A 20,725-nucleotide genomic window follows, 5' to 3' on the forward strand; every position below is an offset into this window, starting at 1 on the left:
CCCTAGACGAGCATGGTGTCCGTGGAGGGCCTCACGAAGCTGGTGGACCCCTCGCAGCTGACCGAGGAGTTCGACGGCTCCCTGGACTACAACCACGAGGCATGGATCGAGCTGCGGCTGTCCCTGGAGGAGTTCTTCAACAGCGCCGTGCACCTGCTGTCCCGCCTCGAGGACCTGCAGGAGATGCTGGCGCGGAAGGAGTTCCCCGTGGACGTGGAAGGCTCGCGGCGGCTCATCGACGAGCACACGCAGCTCAAGAAGAAGGTGCTGAAGGCCCCCGTGGAGGAGCTGGACCGGGAGGGGCAGCGGCTGCTCCAGTGTATCCGCTGCAGCGACGGCTTCTCGGGGCGCAACTGCATCCCGGGCAGCGCCGACTTCCAGAGCCTCGTGCCCAAGATCACCAGCCTCCTGGACAAGCTGCACTCCACCCGGCAGCACCTGCACCAGATGTGGCACGTGCGCAAGCTCAAGCTGGACCAGTGCTTCCAGCTGCGGCTTTTCGAGCAGGACGCCGAGAAGGTAGGAGGGGACATGGCCAGTGGGGAGGGGGGCGCCCAGCTTTTTTTAGGGAAACCTATAGAGGTTGCAAGCTTTAAAACATGTGCCCACTGGGGGCACCTGGGTGGCTCCGTCGGTTCAGTGTCCCACTCTTGATTTCAGCTCGGGTTGTGATCTCGGGGTGGTGGGATCCAGCCCCCTGTGGGGCTCTGTTTGGATCCTGTTGAGGTTCTCTCTCTCGCTCTGCTCCTCCCCTACCCCGCTCCTGCTGGTTGGCTCTACTTAAAAAAAAAAAAAGTGCCTACTGATTTAGGTTGATTTATTTTATTTATTTATTTTTTTTATTTATTTTAATCATATCTTTAGTCATTGGTCACTGACTTTAAAGCTGTCCTTATGTAGTGTTTACTATTGCCAGGTACTGTTGTAAGCACCACACGTGAATTAGCTCACTGTAATCATCTCAAGAGGTCTTATGAAGTAGGTGGATTATCATTATCCCATTTTACAAATGGAGAAACTGGGAAGGTACAGAACTTGGCCAGTCTGCGAAGTGCCATGTGGCTGCAGAGACCACACTTTTATACTGTTGGACACTGCCCCAGTCAGGATGTGCTACAAAAATACTAATACTCTTATCAGTCACAAGAACAGGACTTGGTGATTATTGTCCTGCAGTCTCCTTTGCTTTCACTTTCACAGGCGGCATCTTATTTAATCTGTGCGGCCCTTTGATCCCTTGAGGTGGGTGGTGGTGTCTCTGCTGACATGCAGGGGAATGGGCTGCTCTTTGATCTTGGGGCTATTATGGCAGACGTGTCCTATGAATCCCGCTTTCTTGCGTTTGAAGTTCAGGGCTCTTCCTTCCATACCACTTCTTTCTAGAGGTTTTTCCTCAGCGGCTGAGTACGTTCTCAAGCAAGACCCTTTTTTTTTTGCAGCAGGGAATCTTCAAAGCTTTCCCCTTATCAGGGCACATATGAGAAAGTGAAAAAGAAAAATATATGGTGCCTCTTTGCCAAAGACACAAAGTATCTTCTCTAGATTCTCTGCAAAGCTAAAGAAGAGAGTTTACTATCATATGCACTTTAATAAGAGTGAAATGAGTTTTCCTCCTATCAGTTTTCTGGGGAGAACTTATCTATAAATGCACAATCCTACTCTTAGGTATAGCATGACATCTTGGTAACCGGTGAGTTTTACAGACAGTGTCTGACATACTGGTTTTCTGTCTTTTAAGAGTTTGTATTGAAAATGTCTCTAGGTATTTGGAAGTAATGAAATCAGGCTACAAAACTATATATAATTATGACCCCAATTTGTGTGAGAGTGTCAACACGGGTATAAATGGGAAAAAACTCACCATAACTCTACTAGTTTGGATTTCAAGGGCCCAAGCTTACGGTCGATTTTAATTTCTCGTATTTTCTGTGCTTTCTAATCTTTTATGGTTCATAATCAGATGAAAATCGATGTATGTGATTTTTAAAGGATGCATAGATGCTTTCTGCAAAAGATCTTTTGAACATCATGTAAGCCAGTTTGCACATGCAGAGGAGTTTCTTGCACAACCTTGGGGATTGTGAGGTTCCCCTGCAGCTTTCTTATGGGCTCCTTGCCCAGTGGCTGGGCAGTCTAGGTCCAGCCCTGGCCTGCCCCATGCTGGGGGGGTGGGGGGGGGGACTATAGAATCCCTGTCATTGCTCACCAAATGATGAGAGACACCAGGTCAGAAGCCAGCTGCTCTGTGAAGCCAGAGACAGGTACTTTGGCTCCTGTGACCAATATTGGAAAGGTGTGGATGTCTCCTTTTTTTTTTTTTTTTTTTTTTTCAATTCATGAGAGACCGAGAGAGAGAGAGGCAGGCTCCATCCATGCAGGGAGCCTGACGCGGGACTCAATCCTAGGACCCCAGGATCATGCGCCAGGCTGAAGGCGGCAGCTAAACCGCTGAGCCCCCCCCCCAGGGATCCCCCTGGACGTCTCCTTTTTACTTGCAGTCTCTTCTGCTCTGGGACGGGGGATCTGCTTTGCAGTCTGGCCTGGGCACCTGTTTCGGTGAGCCAGAGTTAGAAGGGAAGGCGGGGGACTCAGGTCTGCCTACAAGTGTTTTGTGTGAGACATTTCACTGCATCCCTGAATTTCAAGGATATGAGAAGCCTTTGTAGGGCACAGATAACACCTGCCTCAAAAACAAAACACCTGGGCAGCCCGGGTGGCTCAGCGGTTTAGCACCGCCTTCAGCCCAGGGCGTGATCCTGGACACCTGGGATCGAGTCCCGAGTTGGGCTCCCTGCATGGGGTCTGTTTCTTTCTTTCTTTCTTTCTTTTTTTTTTTTAAAGAATTTATTTATTTATTCATGAGAGACACACACACAGAGGGGGAGGGGGGGAAGAGACACAGGCAGAGGGAGAAGCAGGCCCCATGCAGGGAGCCCGACGTGGGACTCGATCCCAGATCTCCAGGATCACGCCCTGGGCTGAAGGTGGTGCTAAACCACTGAGCCCCCCGGGCTTCCCCGGGCCTGTTTCTCCCTCTGCCTGTGTCTCTGCCTTTTTCTCTCTCTGTGTCTCTCATGTATAAATAAATAAAATATTAAAAAAAAAAACCCCACCACCTTAGCCTCAGAAATCCCCAGGTAGGGAAGGCTGACCTTCTAGAGTGAGCCAAGCACCAGCCCACCAAGCAGTAACTTCTGCCGCACATATATGTCCTCAATTCATGCTCACAAGATTCTTATGGTATATTATTGGTCCTGCTTCCCAGTCGAGGAAAGCTCAGAATGGATGGTGACAAGAACTGGGAGCTCAGAGAGGTGCGGGGCTCGCCGAGATCCCACTGTGGGTTAGACACAGCCAGTATTGGGTCTCTGAAGCCCACCCACGCTCCGAGTCAATAGCCCCGCTAGCCTGCTGCCCCCAGGCAGACCTCTGATCGCTGCCTCTTGGCCCTGCGCGCCCTGGCCCGCACTCTGGTGACTCTGGGGACAGTCTCACATCCCACCTTCTGATGCCCACTGGACAGCGGGGGCTCTTAGCCTTTCCATGCCATGGACCGTGCTCAGAATAACATTTGTAAAAATATATATATATATATATAAAATAACATTTGTGAATGTACAAAATAACATCTAGGCTTGGAAGATAATTCTTGAAATGCCGTTATTCCATTTTTAAAAATCACAATAACTTTTATACTTGTTTGGGAACATGTTAAATCACAAGCTCTGTTTGAAGTCTTCTAACTACCATGAGTTTGATGGAGTGAGGAACCTAAATGACAATTCAGGGCAACAACCTGATGTCTCTGAAAACGTGTGTGCTTCTGTTGGCATCGGAGGCACAGCTATTGCTAACCCTAATGTGGTTCGCTGCCTGCGTTCCTAATCGAAAGGAATGCTGTCTTTCAGTGAGAGGTCGGTGAAAATCAAGCTGTGGCTTTGCCCCCACCCAAGTACACAGTCCCTCGGTTCTATGCAGGACTCTAAGTTTTGGGTCCGTGTCCCCCGGTGGGTTCATAGCATAAAAGAAGTATGTGTAGTGTGTGGCATGCGTGTGATATGTTTGGTGTGTGTAGAGGAGGAGGGAAGGGAATATAAAAAAATGAAACAAGGGCAGCAAAGGGGTGATGGGAAGAGGGCAGCCCAGGAATATTTTGATATTGAGTCAGTGACGAACATGTGGCTCAGGCTTGACCCAGCTGCCACAGAAAATGTGCTGGGTGTAGGGCAGGAGAGAAAAACAGTCCTTCTATGTCGTTTCCAGATCAATTTAAAAGATCTGTGCAGAACCGAGTACCTCGGCCCTTGACTTATTTGGTGTTTCTGAAAAGGGATGAGGAGGGTGGCTGTGTGGGGTGAGGGTTATGTGGGTGCATCCCTGTTTATTTTTGTTTGTTTGTTTTTGTTTTGTGTTTTTGTTTTTTTTTTTTTTTGCATCCCCGTTTAAACAAGGGTGTGAGGACATAGTTACGGCATGAGCCACGTCTTAGCCCCCTTTCTTCTGGGAGGCTTGTTGGAGGCCTGCGATTCCAGATCTGGGGAACTCTTAGGAAACTGAGTTGTCACCCAGCTACTATTTTTGTGAAAGGGTGAGTGCAGCGTGTCCCTGATGGCCCTGTAGGGTGACAGCTTGTTTGCCAGGGCTTGAATAACAGGTGCTGCTCCCCATTTACCAGCTGGCCTTAGGGGAGTGAAGCCACCTCTCACCACCTTCCCCTGACCTCTGAGATGACCCTTCCTCATCTTGGGGGAAGGGAGGGGAGGAAGGAGGAGCCATTTTCCTTGCCAATTCAACATTTAGAGAGGAGGGACTCTGTTCCACAGATAATTCACAAGGCAGGCCACCCGTTCATTTAATAAACTGCTGAGCAGCTGTCATGAGCCCAAAACAAGGCACTTGGATAAAGCTGAGTAGGCTGGAGTTTCTGTCCTGGTATAGCAAGCTGTCGCAAGCTCCCAGTTATTATTCCTTCTGTCCGCCGTGTGCACCCCCTGCCCTAGGCACAGCCTCCCTGATTGGGGGGTTTTTAGAGAAGAGAGATCTGCACATCAGGAACGATAGGAGCACCTTGATGAGCAATCTGTGGGAGGACTGGGCTACTCAGAGGTGATTCAGGGAGCACACAGTGCATCTTGTTGGAAGATGAGCGGCGCGGCCTTGTGCTGTGCTCTCCAGTCTCTAACTAATGGGCCTGTCCTCCACAGTGCTCAGGGACCTCCGACAGGGCGCTCCTCCTTCGCCAGGTGCACTGATGGCTCTCTCTGCAGACCTGGCTCACAGCTGCAGGGGCCCCCAGGGGATGGAAGGGTCTACCCTGCAATCACTTCCCCTTGCCAGGCCGAAGGCAGGCCCCTTCCCCTGTAGGGGGTGGTTTGCTGTAGTAAGGTCACTAGGTACACTTGTTCCTTGTCCTCTCGCTGCTCGGAGGAGGATCCTCATAGCCCCCCCACCCCACCTTTCCTGGATGCCTAGGGCACGTCTTCCAGGATGTCAGAACTAGAAAAGACCTTGGAATCAGAAAGTGCCTCCCACACCCCGGGAGGAACCCAGCCGTGTCACACTGATGACAGCCATGGTGACCCCGTGATGCCCACCAACATGCCGAGGCCCACGACATGCATTGGAAAACCCCGAAGCCGCCGCACCATCTGCCTTCCAGTCTGCAGAAGGCCCAGTCCTCCAGGCTTTGCAGGAAAGAAGCGTCCTGAAGGGCTCCAGCCTGTCACTGACCACTTACCTGATACAGAAACCTTCCTCCGCTCTGCTTCTGATTACATACTGATGTCTACGCAGGAGGCCTATGTGCTAGTCTTGCCCAAAGCCCTTCCAGAGAGAAGTATATTCCCACTTGCATGTGGGAGCAGTCCCCCCAAAGGGACAAGGCTCCTCTGCCGGGCTTCCAGTGTTAGAACCATGCTCGGGATGGGCTTCTGCAGCACAGTGGTTGTTTTCTGTGTAAAGCTGTGCTTGGAACGTGCTCCGGACCAGACCTTTAGCACCCCGGTCAGGAGGGCATTGAGGTGCCCACCTCCTCTTTGACCAACTCATGTGCTCACATGACCCTCACGGTTGCTTTGAGGAGACCGGCCTCACCATGCTGCCTGTGGCAAAGCCCCCTCTGGAGAACCGAATTCTAAATGTCTTCCTGCCTATTTATTCTCGCATGCTGAAATTCTGTTCACACCTGGGGGTGCCATATCTGGGCTGAAACAGAGCTGAGTGGGGATTCAGATTTGTTCTGAGGTGCCACTCTGCCAGTGGGGAGACCTTAGGTGCGTCTGGCCTCTCTGGTCTCTGATGATGTTCCCGGCCAAAGAAGGATGATGAATTTGTTCATAAACAGTACTCTCTCTTTGTGAAAATGTCTTTCAATGGGAGGAGCAGTGTGGCAGGGCGTGTGTGTGGTCATGGCAGTGGTGGTGGTGGTAGAGACGAGGCTTGTCAGGGGACATCTCAGAACCTCCAGGTTGAGGGGCACCTCGGTGGCTCAGTCAGTTAAGCGTCTGCCTTCGGGTCAGGTTGTGATCTTGGGGTCCTGGGATGGAGCCCCGAATAGGGCTCTCTGCTCAGTGGGGAGTCTGCTTTGCCCTTTTCTGCCACTCATGTTCTCTCTCAAATGAATAAATAAAATCTTAAAAAAAAAAAAAAAAGAATCTCCACATTGATAAAGTTTGGTAAAGACCCCATCTACCCCAGCCGAATGTGCCTTGCATTTCTCCTCCTCGCACCCTTGCTCTATTAATGATATCCAAGCCTCTTTATTGCTCAAAAATTCTGTAATAATTTTTGGCCTTTTCCTGTTCATTCTCCCCTGTATATCTACAGTAGGCTTTTTGCTCTTTGGGGTTGTCATCTTGGCTGGTGATGGAATATGTGTTTTTCTCAGCAAATAGAGCCATCATCTCTTGAACTCTGGTCTTGCTAGGGGAAAAAAAGGGGTGAGGGGGCAGCCTGAGCTGCTGCCCAACTGCCCAGGCTCATTCGGAGAATTGAACAGGGTGATAGGTGGTGCGTAGAGGTGCTGGTCCTGGGCTTCCCTTCCTTCCCCCTCCTCTTCAGTCCCTGGGGGCCTGCCGAGACCATGCAGAGCATCATCAGTGCTATCTTCCCAATGGGCTTGCTCTAGATAGTTTTCGATGATCCCTAAATGAAATAAAATCAAGAATTGAGTTTTGGGAGAAGTCAGCAATCAGGATGTAGGTTCACAGGGGTCCCCAGAGATCACTAGGCTGTGTGATACTCTTGGCTGAGACCCAGAGAGGAGCACCTAGATCAAAAGGGGGTCGTATCTGTTGGGCGCAGGCTGGGGGAGCTGCCACAGGAGAGGTCTCTAGGAACACAGTCTATCCTTGAAGCAGCCATAGAGGAAAGTAATCCCTCCCCGTGCACCTTCTTCATCTGAGACACTTGTCACCTTCTGCTTTGCTTCATAGCTAAGGGTATATTTGTCTTGCAAAGTTTGTCCTGCAAACTTTGGGCCAGAAACACATCCAACAGTCCATCCAAGAAACACATCTATGCATTTTGATTTTCTTGGAGGTCCTTGCAACCAAAATAATGGGACCTTCATGTCGCCATGAGAAAGTATTTGTGGGGCCCACTGGGTGAAAGGCATCATGGCAGGCCGCCGGGTACTGTGCTAAGGGTTACGTGCTTATTGTGTTTCGCTGTGTGTATGTCCTGTTAACCACATTAGCCATTCAGGACGTCCCCAGGATGCCCTGTCCCTGGGCAAAGTATCCACTGCTGTTTCCTGCCCTCCCTCTCCTTCCAAGGTATAAACAGTTCTGATCATTCCCCAGGGCCCAGAGTAAAACTCCTGCCTGGAGTGATGAGACCTGTAGGGCCACTTGTGGAGGAATTCTTCTGCCTCTCCGTCCCACCAGAAGCTGGCCCACTGCTGCTCCTCTTTACCTCTCTTCCAGCCCCACACTCTGCAAGCCAGCAGTGAGCCTGACTCCACATTCATTTGTCAAACTGAAGTGCCATTGTAGCAATTAAAATACAGAAGATTTTTTTTTTTTTTTGGATGTCGGTTTTTAAAGTGTTCTCACACCCCTGACCTTAGAGGTTTTGTGGTCCAGCCCTTCCTTTGATATAGAAAACTTTGACCCAGAGTGGAGACCCACCCAGAGTCCTCCAGTTGATATAGAAAACTTTGACCCAGAGTGGAGACCCACCCAGAGTCCTCCAATTGGTGGTTCATCATTTGGTCTCCTATCTGCTTTATGTGTCAGGCCAGGCAGGTGTAAATACAGGCATCATGTCATAGATGGGAGAGCTGAGACTTGGTGAGGTTGGGAAGTGTGCCTGGGAGAGAGTTGGGGGGCAAGGAAGGTGAGCCCTCTGCCCTGAGGCTAGAGTTCCACCCTCTCCTCAGAGAAATACACACACACACACACACACACACACACACACACACTGACCTTGCCTTGCAGAAGAAGGGGCACACAGGCCAGCCAGCAACCTAGGAGGTGGCCAGACGGGCTCAGGAGGAATGGAGCGTGGGGGTCCTCACCACTGCTGTGGAGAAAGGGCAAGCCCTGGACAGGCCTCCAGGGTGCATGCTGACTAGTCTCTGCAGTTCAGTCACCTGAGCCCTTCTTGCTGGGAGGGTGGCTTCAAAGAGCTGCAAACTTGGGGCAGCCAGAGGGCAAGGTCTTTACTGGGTGTTTTGTAATTTCCTGCTTTTTTTTTTTTTTTTTTTTTTTTTTTTTTTTTTTAAGAGAAATGCTTCAGGTGCCCTCTTGTTCTTGCCCTCTCCCTCTCTCCTACTGGGGCCTAAACCACCCCCCCCACCCCCGACTGGGCTCAGGGCAAGGAAGTGTGTCTGCATCCCGCCCTGACACAGGACACGGTGTCCTGTATTATTTCCAGCCTGCTGGTCCTGGGAATCTCTACTTACTTTTTCTCATTTCCTCCCCTTGAACATTAGAAACATTAGATTCCAAAAATAATCCAAGTCACAGTGTTCTGCAAGCTGCATGTGCAAGTGTTCTCTCCCAAAGCTGTTTTTCTCCTCCTTCCATCCTTTCTCCTTCTCCTGCATTTTCAGTCCCACTGTATTTGGAGGTCACAGGCGTGCAGGAGGCCTGTGGACGTGGAGGGCAGATCAGAGGCAGGCCTGGGAGGAACTCTTGGCAGGGAGCTGGGGCGGGGAGAGAGGGGGGCTTAGATCCCTCCCAGGTCTCCCAGGGGGCTGCAGAGGAGCCAGGCAGGACAGCCGTGTGTGAATTGCCTGCAGAAGTGGCCTCTACTTATGAATGGACCCTACAGAGCTGTGGGCCCCATAGCGACCCCTTAGAACTGAGATTGTGGACGCTATGTTAACAGTGTTTCCAGAATCCAGGTTGTCACACTGATTCTGTCTGCGGCGATTTAGGTGAGCTGGAAAGAGAGGGTCCTGATCAGAGACAGACGTTGTGTGCGGCACAGGGAAGGAACCGAGGAACCTTCATTGGTTCACCAATTTGCCAGCAGTCATTGAGTGTCTGCTGTGTGCAGGTCCTCTGCTAGGTGCTGGGGCCCCTGTCTCCCACTCAAGCCCTGGAGAAGGGGAGTCATGTAGGGAAGTGGAGGGAAAAGCAGGTTCAGCAGTGATGTGATTCCTGACAACCTTGTAAGGAGAGGACGGCACGGAAGTAGTGCCCACTCTGGTCTTAGAGCCCGGTTAGATATCTGGGCCTCTGTTGCTTACTGGGCAGGAGTTCAGGTCGGGGGTGCCTAGTGTGTATTGGGGAGATAGTGGGAGGTGGCCCAGGAAGAAAGGTAACGTGTCAGCTCTGGCCCAGTGGGGGAGGTGGAGGGAATGTCTTAAGTACCACTTTTGAAAAACAAAAAGACATTCAGGTACAAGTTTTTAAGTGGAAAAACACATCGAGTCTCTACAGTAGGAACCTTTTTCAAAGCATTTTACTTTGCAGAACACACCTTCTCCCCTCCCTTCACCTTCTCTCCTACACCTCTGCTCCCCTCTCCTTCCTTTCTCATTTGTGGCTTTTCTCCTCTGTGTGCTTGCACCCCCTCCAGCCTGCTCTCACCCCACTCTTTTTGCTTCCGATTCTCTCTGAACCTGTTGTTTCTCTTCCCTTTGATGGTCCTGCTGGCTACTTTGGGTGGAGCTGAGGGAGAGCTCCCTGTGATTCAGGCCTCTCTCGAGGGCAGAGAGGGCAAAGGCCAGCAGACCCAGCAACTGCTTCTGGAAAAAGCACTGGCTTTGCAACCAGAGATCAGGTTAGAATTCCACCTTAGCCCCTTGTGAGCATTCGGGCTCCCAGCGGCCAGTGTATCCTCTGGGAGCAGTCTCTTTATCAGTAAAATGTAGATTTTAATAAATACCTTAGGATTGGAATGGATTAAAGAAAACATGTATACAGAATCTAACATGCCCTGGATCCAGGAGGTGCCCAATAGATGGTGGGTTTGTGGAGGCTAGACTCAAGGTGAGCCGGGTAGATAGATGGGATCAGTGGTAGAAGAGTGCTGGGGCCTGGGGCGGGAGGGCACAGGGCACAGCCTCATCCACAGCAAGGATGCCGGCCAACAGTGGGCAGCGTGCGGCAGCAGAGTGTGTAGCTGTGGCAGCTGCCTGGTGCCTGGAGAACCCAGGAAGAGCTCTTGAGAAGGAGCTTTCCTGGGATCAGTTTTTCAAATATGAAAAAGGATGGGGACGGATCTGGAGCTTGATCTCTTGATCCCACTTGATCCCTCTTGATCCCACTTCCACAGATAAGAAAAAGATTTTATGTGTGTAGGTGCACTTGCTTCTTATAGTACAAGTTAGCCAGCCTCAAACTCCAAGGTACGTGCATCCAGAGAATTATGTTCACTCATTCAAGTGGCGTGAGGCACTGCCTCATATGTGAGTAGAAGAGGATGTCTTTTCACATGAGTGCATACGCAGACTTTGCTAGTACGGAAATGCTGAGTGGACAGGTTTCTGGTACTCAGAGTTGGGTGTGCCCAGGTCAGGGATATTGATGCAAAAAGCCCCAAAGTCCCAAGGCTTTCTCTGAGGTCATTCCCAAGTAGAGCCAAAGCTTTACCATCTTAGAGAGTCAGAAAACTCATGGTAAAATATGCAAAGGAGCATTAATTCCCTTGGAGGAAACCTGCCTCTACTGGTTCTTCCTGCCATGTTTCCCAGTCCATTTTTTCTTTCATTCATTCATTCATTCATTCATTCATTCAAGACACAGAGAGAGAGAGAGACAGAGACAGAGACACAGGCAGAAGGAGAAGCAGGCTCCACGCAGGGAGCCCGATGTAGGACTCGATCCCGGGTCTCCAGGATCATGCCCTGAGCCGAAGGCAGACACTCAACCACTGAGCCACCCAGGCGTCCCTCCCAGTCCATTTTCACCAAGAAACTCCACTGTCTCACTCTTCAGCTCACCTCCAGTCCTTCTCAGAGAGCCTTTTCCAGGACAAGAGTGGCCCTGCTGGGGAGCTGGTTACTGTTATGATGAGAAGAAGATACGCCCTCTCTTGGTACAGAGAAAAAAAGGGAAGTTTGGTGTCCTCTATGCAGATCCCACCTGAGAGTGGTGCTTGTCTTGTCCTGGGAGGTTTTCCTGGGAAGCTGACCCTTGTCATGAGGCATCAGGAAGAGGTGCGAACTAGAAGGGCTGAGAATGGGGAGAGAGACCGGAGTTGGGCGCTCGGGCCCCATCTTCAGGACATCCTCCTCTGTGCTTTGCACAGGCCCACCTTCTCATGCCTTTGTTGATTCCAACCTCCCTCCCACTCTGCCTACAGACACCCTACCCTAGCTGGAGGTCCGCTCAAATACTACTTCACCCACTCTTCCCTCGTAGAGGTGGTCTTTCTCTCCTCTGGGCATCTTCCTGTAAGCCTCATCAATCCCCCTTGGACTGGACTATTCCAACTCATCTTGGATTATAATTTTGCACTCGGAGGTCTCATGCCCTCAAATATATTGCAGACTCCTGGAGGTCAGGCCCGGTGTAATGCCTTAGGTTTCACAGAGGCACACAGTTGGTGCCAAATAAAGAGTGGACTGTGCCACAGTCCGGACTCACCAGGCTGCTGGATGGAGCAGAACTGTGAGCGCTTTGAGCCGACCCAAGAGCACCACCTACTGCTGAGTGGTTTCAAGGGACTCCATTCCAGGGCTGTCCCTTAAAAACCAGGGTTTGAGCAACTTCCGCCTAGCAATGCACAGAGAGATTGGGAGGCAGGACCCCGAGTTCTGGTCCTTTCACACTAATCCAAGCGAGAGCAGATAAGGTGGCAGAGCGAGTGGAAGGAGAGGGGCACAGACACTGGGGGAAGTGGGACCAGGTGACTGATCAAATGCTGGGGAGGAAAGGGAGATAAGGGAACCAGGAGGCCTTCACAACAGTAGGATTGGGGGCGTGGGAGGGAGGTGGTGGTGGAACGAAATCCCAGAAACCTTTTGGGAGGAGGATGGGTGACTAAATTAAATGTAAATGTAAATTTCTTTGAAGGCACAGAACCGTGAGAGCAGTGGTGATCAAGGCGACTAAGAGCATTATATTCCATGAGTGGTCCTGGGATCCCATTTCTGCCCCCGTTACAGGGACAACAGGCACTCTCTGAATGCAACTCTGGAATTCTCTGCAGTCCTCTGAATCAGACTGCTGGAGAAGTGGAGGGTTTTGAGGAGTGCTTGGGCTCTTCTCCTGAGCACCTGTGGGGGGCGGCTCGGCCAGGTGGGGTCTGGAAGCAGAAAGCGTGACCAGCGTCTCTTCCTGGATGTGCCTGGCCTGGCTCCCTGGCCGCCCCTCGCCTCCCCCAGGGCCCCAGCTGAAGCTGTGGAAGAGCGTAGAAGGGAAAAGGGGGAGTGCCGGCTTTCTCCCTCAGCTGGAGCTCAAGCCCACCCAGCACACCCCGCAGCTCCAGCCCCACAGACTTCCCCTTCCCCCAGAGAGGCACCCCTGGAGGGAGGGCCACCTCCGCTTTAGCCCATGTGGAATTTTCCCCCAGATGTGCAAGTGATTGGCACAGCCGATTTTAGGATGCGTGGGAGGACTGGATGAGAACATCCAGCAGACGCTCCATTTTTGCAGTAACAATAATAGTTACCATTTACTGGGTGCATCCTGTATGCCAGGAACAAGCATTAGCTCATCTAAATTAACTTGCCAAGGGCCAGATCTCAGTTTATGCCTAAATTTAGCTTTGGGATAAAGTTGGGCACTATTTTCTCAGCTTGGATTAAATAGAGTTTGACCTCTTCAATTCTACATTTTGGGAAGTAAGTGAAGCACATTTTCTCACTCCATTGCGGAGAATGTTTTATCAGCATCTGTGGTTCAGATGGAAGGAATTTGGCCACTCGGAGTCAATATCCCGGGGGCTGCCTGCGCTGACTCCTGGCTCGGTTGGTCCTGTTTCTTGTCTGCTTGACTTGCTGGCTCCTGGAGGACCGTTTCTTCCCCGGAGGGAGGGTACTGTGCATATTGCCAGTACTGCAGAGAATTCGGTTCATCCAGGCAGACAGACTGGAAATGAAACCTACGAAAACCCCTTATTTAAAGTTTGAAAACATTTATATTATTAGTGGGCTTGGTGAGGCTTTTCATTCCCTCGCTTAGCACAAGGAAGGCAACGGACAGCAGCCTTCTGAGGCCTAACGTGAGCCTGTACTTCTCCAGGCAGAGCTGAGCTCCGGCTCACTTTCAAGGGCAGTGTGTGATTTGAGTATGAAGTTTTGCGCCCTGGGTTTCTCTAATCAGAAAGCAACTACTTTTGGTGCCTGCTAGCTTATCCTGTCTAAACCCAGGGGTAGTAGAAAGGGACTAGCATGCATTCAGTATCTGTGATGTGTCTGCACTGTGCTGGGCACCTGTCATATGTTCTTTATTTCCTCCCTCATATTTATCTTCTTTGACCCAGACATCGAAAGGTTTATAAGAATAAGGAGTAAGGGGGGAAGGAAGGAAGGGTGGGTGCCGAGAACCCCCCGTTGGTGAGAAGTCTATAATGGGCTAGTTGATTTTGTTCTGTGATATCAGACCTGGCTCAGACTCCTCTTTGCAATGAAGTAAATCACTGTCTGTCTAGGGCCTCAGTGTAGACACCCAGTCAGGGTTAAAAACACATCTGACCATATTACTGCCCTGCAGTGGTTCTCCATTGCATACTTAACCAAGAGCATTTCCTCTGCCTTTCCACCTTTGCTTTTTCTGTGACCCGGCCCCTCCCTTCTCTTTTATCATTCTTTCTCAGTACCTCTCACTTGGTGCTCTAGAGCTCTGGGTACTTCCCCTCTAGTCCATATTTCAAGCCTCCAGGCCTTTGCTCAAGTGATGTCATCTCAGTAAGATGCTCTTCCCATCTCCATCTTCACCTAGCCAAATCCTACTGTCTTTCAAGTGTTGTTCAGCTGTTGCCACCTTCTGGAGGCCACTTCATGCTTTCCCATGCCTCGACCTCTGCCAAGTAGGATCAAGTGCTCCTCTGCTGTCAGTTCACGGTATACACTTTTCATAGTAGTTTTCACACTTAAAATTGACAGAATATTGATTACATTTGTCCCCCTCACTAGACTCTGACCTTGATCTTTTATCATTAGTCTCTAATCCAATGTCTGGAATACAGTGGGTACTCATTATGTGAATAAAATATTGTAATAAGCTGCATGAGCAGTGACTATATCGGTATGCTTTTGGCCACAAGAAACAGAAAACTGGACTCCGTTTCAGTGTTCCATCTTTTAATAATTTTGTCCCTTTCCTTCTTAATTCTCTTTAAGATGTTAATCATCATTGTCTTGAAAGTGTTAGCTGCTAATTCATAGCCTGGTCATCTCTGGGTCTATTTTTATTGACTTTTAGTTTTTGATTATCAATCACTTTTCTCTGCATCTTCATATGGCTGATAATTTGTATACTGGATATTGCAGATGATGCATTGCAGAGACTCCAGATTAGGTTACCTTCCTCCAAACTTTCAGTTTTGTTCTGGAATGCAGCTAAATTACCAGCAGATCTTGGGACGCCTAGGTGGCTCAGAGGTTGAGTGTCTGCCTTTCGCTCTGGGCATGATCCCGGGATCCTGGGATCAAGTCCTACATTGGGTTCCTTGCAAAGAGCCTGCTTCTCCCTCTGCCTATGTCTCTGCCTCTCTCTCTCTGTCTCTGTGTCTCTCACAAATAAATAAAATGTTCAAAAAAATTAAAAATAACTAGCAGATCTTGAACCTACTGAGCTATTTTTAGGCTTTGTTATGACAGATTTACTTCCATCTTTTAATTAATCCTAGAGTATAGCCCTAATTCTTAGAATATAGTTCTTACTCCTGTATCTTGGTCTTTCTGGGGACCCAGTTTAGTGCCCAGAATGTTCACCAAAGTCTCTTCACACTGTTTGTATTAGAGTTTCCAACATTTCCCGAGCACTGGATAGCCTAAAATTTCTGCTCACCTCTCAGTATCCTCCATTTCCCACAGCTATTCTCTGCTAGACTTTCTGGATCCTCACCTTGCACAGCTTAGGATTGGGTCAAAGACCTGAAGGAAATTTTAATGAAGATTTTTAGGGCTCCTTCTCTTAGCTCCCTCTTCCCTAATATGCTATTACTGAAATTCCTTACCTTACCAGCTTTGAACTCTAAACTCTTGTTTTTTTATACCCAGTTTTTTATACCCAGAAAGAGAGCTGCTCTCTGCTCAACTATTTATCTACTCCACAGAGGGCTTACATTGTGTGCTTCTCTTCCCTCATGGATGATTGGTCTATTTTGGTTACTGACCTGTGCTTTTAAATAGTTTATAGATGGTAGGGCTGAGTCTGATATCAGCTACCCTATCACGGACAGACCATAAGTCTCCACATGAACCATTTAAATAAAAATGCAAGTGTATCAGAATCACCTAGAAAGCTCCCTCTAAATCAGAATCTTAGGTGTGAAGCATAGGAAGCTTTATTTTTTACAAAAACATTTCAGATAGTTCTGAATTAAGACTAGATTTGTGAACTCTTGCAGTAGACACTGGAGCAGTAAGTTTGGAGGAAAAAGAAATCAGTATGGGCCCAGTTGGTCAAAGAAGGCATTACGAGGAAATGACTTTAATTGCATTTTGAAAGATGGGAACAATTTGGATATTTGGGTGTGTAACATTTCACAGGGGGAAAGATGTGAGCACGAATATGGAGGTGGCAGTGAGCACAGTGTGATGTATTTGCATGGTGGCGAATAGCGTATGACTGGAAAGGATGCTTGATTTAGGACAGTGGTATAAAATAATAGGGGAAGGCGGATTTGGACCAAAGAGAGAGGGGGAGTGCCTTGAATGCTAGAACAAGAAGACTGGATTTTGTTTGCATTGTGGATGACAACAGCAGTGCTTTGTGTGTGTGTGTGTCTGTGTGCGTGTGTGTGCAAGCATGTGTGTGTGCACATGCGTGCATGTTTTGACTGGGGGAATGCCATGGTGAAAGCAGCATATTAGAACAGTGAACCTAGTGGGGGAGTATATAGCTTCGTATAAGGGAGTAACTGGAGTCTGGGGAGACCAGTATAGAAGTGATTGCAGTAATATAGGCAAGAGGGACCAGGGGCTGAGTAGCAGCAGGAATGGAAAATAGAGGGGATATTTCAATTATTTGAGGGAAAGAAGAACAAATGGGGTCTGGGGAATGTGGTGAAGATGTGGGAAGTCAGAAGAAGGTAGAAGTTTCCATAGAAAAGACACAGTAGTGGGAGATACAGTCAAACATCAAGGGGATGGATCCCTGGGTGGCTCAGCAGTTTAGAGCCTGCCCTTTGGCCCAGGGCATGATCCTGGAGTCCCGGGATCGAGTCCCATGTCGGGCTCCTTGCATGGAGCCTGCTACTCCCTCTGCCTGTATCTCTGCCTCTCTTTCATTCTCTCTCTCTCTCTCTCTCTCATGAATAAATAAATAAAATCTTTAAAAAAAAATCTCAATAATTAAAAAAAAATAAAACATGGACTTGGGTGTCATGCAGACCTAGATTTGAGTCTTCAGTATGCCATTTGAGTTTTCATTGTGTGACTCTGGCCAAGTTGTTTATCTGTTTCTGTAACTACAAAAAGGTGGTGATGATGGCATCTACTAGCTCCCACAGGTGAAGACTGAAAAGATGCTATGAAGCTTTTTGTGCAGAGCCGGGCACACAGTTAGTATTGTTACTTACCTGGGAAGTCATGCGAAGAGGGAACCCTGGAACAGAGGAAATTGTATGGGATGTAGGTTCAGATGGACACTAGGTTCTAAATTCATCCCCATCACTTACAAGCTGTGGGATCTTTTGCAGTTTGCCTCAACTCTTCAAACTGAGTTTCCAGCATGTTGAAGATGGATTGAACAATGCTTTCCTTTCTAGCATTATTATAAGGACTACATGAGGTCATCCATCTAAGTACGTGGTGTAGTACCTCAAGTACAACGTGGCACATGAAATGGAGAACACTACTCGTGTTGTTGAAATCCTGAGCCTGGATGGAGTTTCAGGTGGACAGAGCCTGGTGAATAAGAGGCAGAAGACTGAGGCCCAAGTCTTGAGGCCATTGCAGTAAGGATGTGAGGCACGTGAAGGGAGGTCACGAAAGGGCAGCGAGATGAGTGGGAGGCAAGTTTGGATAGATCAGCATAGGACTGGACAACTAGTCTGCTTTCAAAATGAGAGTGTTTCTATTACTGTTGTTGTGCAGAGACGTGAGGTCTCCGGGAGTGTGCGAGTGTGGAAGTGATGGTGCTCCTCGGAGAATTTCAGGTCATGGCGCGGTGGGTGGGTCGGGGGAGGCCCATAGAAGCAAGAGGGCTAGCGTAGATATGTCTGTAGGCCATGGCCTGCTCCTGAAAATGACCTGGTGCCGGGGCCAGAGAAAGGGAATTTCCGAAAGATCCCTATCAGATTGTGATGAGAGTCCAAGGGGAAGGAGGAGTAGCAGAACAAAGAACTCTGAAAGGTGGGGATGGTTTTCCTTGTGGGTGCAGATTCAGGAAGTAGTAAAGGTAGTGCCTATCACCAGGAGTTAGGGAGGGAGTGGGTGGAGGGTAAACAGAGGCATCAGGGGCAGAATGTACTTCTCCTAGTCTGGTGAGGACAGGAAAGATAGCCAGGGTGAAGCTCTGAGCACCTTGGAAGGTGGAGCCAGAGAGTTAAGAGCATCAGCACTGGAACTCAGCCTCCTGGGATTGAATCTCAGCTCTGCCACCCAACCACTATCACTGCTCTGTCCCTGAGAGAAGTAGAGAATGAGAGAGGAAGATGGAGAAGGGCAAGACAGGAGGAGGTACAGTACTGCTGTTCATATTGTTTGGCTCTGAAATATGGAGGCAACACCTACAGAGAGTCTCCTTAGGTCCTGTGACACATGCTGACTGCAGGACCACCGCTGGGGATGGCATTTCACACTGATCCCCTAAGGATGGTATAATATGGGAACCATGGCTTTCCCACAGGACAGTCTTTGCCACAGTCTGGCTCAGTTGCCAGGAGACAAGAGCCATGTGTCCAGTCGCAGAAGCTGCCTGGCTTTAGAGCTCCGTGCCCCACGGGAGCCAATATCTCTTGTAGCAGCTTCACTGGCACGGCTTCCAGGGCCCCTGCAATGGACATGGCAGTTACAAGAGTTATCAAGCTCTGGGAAGGCCAAGGTATGGTGTCCCCATCAGGTGTTACTAGTTCACTGATAGTCTTTCCAGTCCAGACACAGTTTACGTGTCACAGTAGATGTTCTTACCCAAGGCAACATGATTTAGTGACATGTTGCCACGTACTGTCTTCCCCTGTTTCCAGGGAAACAGAATTGGGGTATTAAATGAAGGTCAGATTATTGTGCAGAAGGAGAAAGAGTTTTTGTTCAGTCCTTCCTCACAGTGGGATATTTGCCAGTTTTATAGAGAAACTGGGACTCTTCTAGACATGAGCAACGTATTAGAGTGCTAGGTCGGAGATTTGGGAATTAGGGAATGTAGAGTATGGAAGGTGTAAGAAATGTGCTAGGGGATTGATAGCATGTCTACAGGTTAGAGACAGAGCCTGGGCAGTGAAATTGTTTGGCATCCTGGCTGATTCAGTGATAGGGTCTCCCAGGTAACCGGGATGAGCCATCCTCCCTAGAGCAGCTGGGTTTATGGTGAAAGATAAAAATTGCTGGTCTTCTATGCAACATAGAAAAGTGTACTGGTCGATGTGCCGGAAACCTACAAACAACAACAACAAAAACAAAAAACAAAAAAAAAACAATGAGGCAGAGCCCAGGCATCTCCTTTCCTTAGGTAGATATTTATTGACACCTACAGTCTATCAGGCACAAGTCCTAAGATGGTCTCTCGAACCCGGAATGCCCATGACCTGCAAGCCTTGCAGAAATCATGGGGCAAGGTGTCGAGCTCTCTCCAGGGTGGAATTCTAGGAACCTAGAACCTAAGTCCACATTTGGAGTCCTTTATATTTTTTTTCCTTGTGCTCCTTTCTTCCTTTAGTAGGAGAGCTTGCAGTCCTAGGAGAGTGGTCATCACAAACAGGGCTGAAGGGTCTTAAGTGTCCTGGGATCTGTGTGTTGTATGCCCTGGCACCAGTTAGAGCTCCTGTGCTGGCAAGATTGGAAGGTGGGGAAGTTAGGCCTCAGGCGCCCTCTTGCCTCTCCCTCCCTCTCCCTTTCCACCTCTCTTGATGGGGGCCTCCCCTGCCACCTCAGTTTGGATCTCACCCCTGGGCCCTGCTGGCAAAGGGCCTTGCTCTCTCACTGAGCTATTTCCATATGCAGAATAAACTACTTCCAGGGGAGGCTGTGGGAATAATGCATTTTAATAGGAGTCTCTCCTGAATGTAAAACCATGAAGAGCCAGGGGAGCTGAGACTAGTAGTGAAAGAGTTGGGGAAGGGAGAGTGAGTGCAGAGGGGAGGATCTGGAAGCAAGGCAGGAGAGATGAGGTCCTGGGATCCCTGGGTGGCCCAGCGGTTTAGCGCCTGCCTTTGTCCCGGGGCTCGATCCTGGAGACCCAGGATCGAGTCCCACGTCGGGCTCCCGGCGCATGGAGCCTGCTTCTCCCTCTGCCGGTGTCTCTGCCTCTCTCTCTGTGTGTGACTATCATAAATAAATAAAAATTAAAAAAAAAAAAAGGGGGAGATGAGGTCCTGGTCAGGCCACCCTGGTTGGGCAGGAGGGCACCAGCGCCCTCAAGCATAGCTCAGAGAGGGTGCATGGGACTCTGAGTCCTGCGTGGGCAAGAGCACCCGAGAACCCCTCTGTGTATGTGGAGGTGGTGGGAGGATGCACAGGTGCCTCTGGGCATGTTTATAGCTGTGGGGGTGCATCTTGGGGAGGCTGTTTGCATATGAGGTGCAGGTGTGATTCCTGTTAGCCTGCAGTGATTTTGCAGTAGGGTGAACCTACTACAATTTTAAATCCATACCTGGCATCTATTTTGTGCTCTAAATGAAGACATTAGGGAAACGTGTACTAGACGATGTTCGCTATATGGATTTTAAAATCTGTCGAGTACGTAGCACTTAGGGCATGAAACATGAAACCGTTATCTTATTTGAATCCCACTATTATCCTAAGGTTAAAATAGTATAAAGTGTTATCCCATTTTGCAGATAAAGAAATGGAGGCTCAGATCAATGACTTAACTTGTCAAAGTTTATATAGCTGAATCTGTCCTAGAACCCAAGATTTGGAGGCTCTGTTCTTTGCAGTCTAAGTTTGCTGTTGAATTGACCACACACCGTATGTCCCAGATGTAGCAAGGTTCACCAGCAA

The 20,725-nt window shown here is 49.3% G+C and overlaps 1 protein-coding gene across 1 annotated transcript in view; it reads left to right on the forward strand.

Annotated features, from left to right (window-relative positions):
- The window catches only part of KALRN (kalirin RhoGEF kinase), a 660,995-nt gene that overhangs the window by 225,765 nt on the left and 414,505 nt on the right, over nucleotides 1-20,725 (forward strand). The window contains 1 exon segment of the mRNA XM_038583060.1: nucleotides 7-519. Within this exon segment, the coding sequence (XP_038438988.1) occupies nucleotides 7-519 (513 nt within the window).

This window comes from Canis lupus, chromosome 33, assembly GCF_011100685.1.
Source record: "Canis lupus familiaris isolate Mischka breed German Shepherd chromosome 33, alternate assembly UU_Cfam_GSD_1.0, whole genome shotgun sequence".
Taxonomy (NCBI): Eukaryota; Metazoa; Chordata; class Mammalia; order Carnivora; family Canidae; genus Canis; species Canis lupus.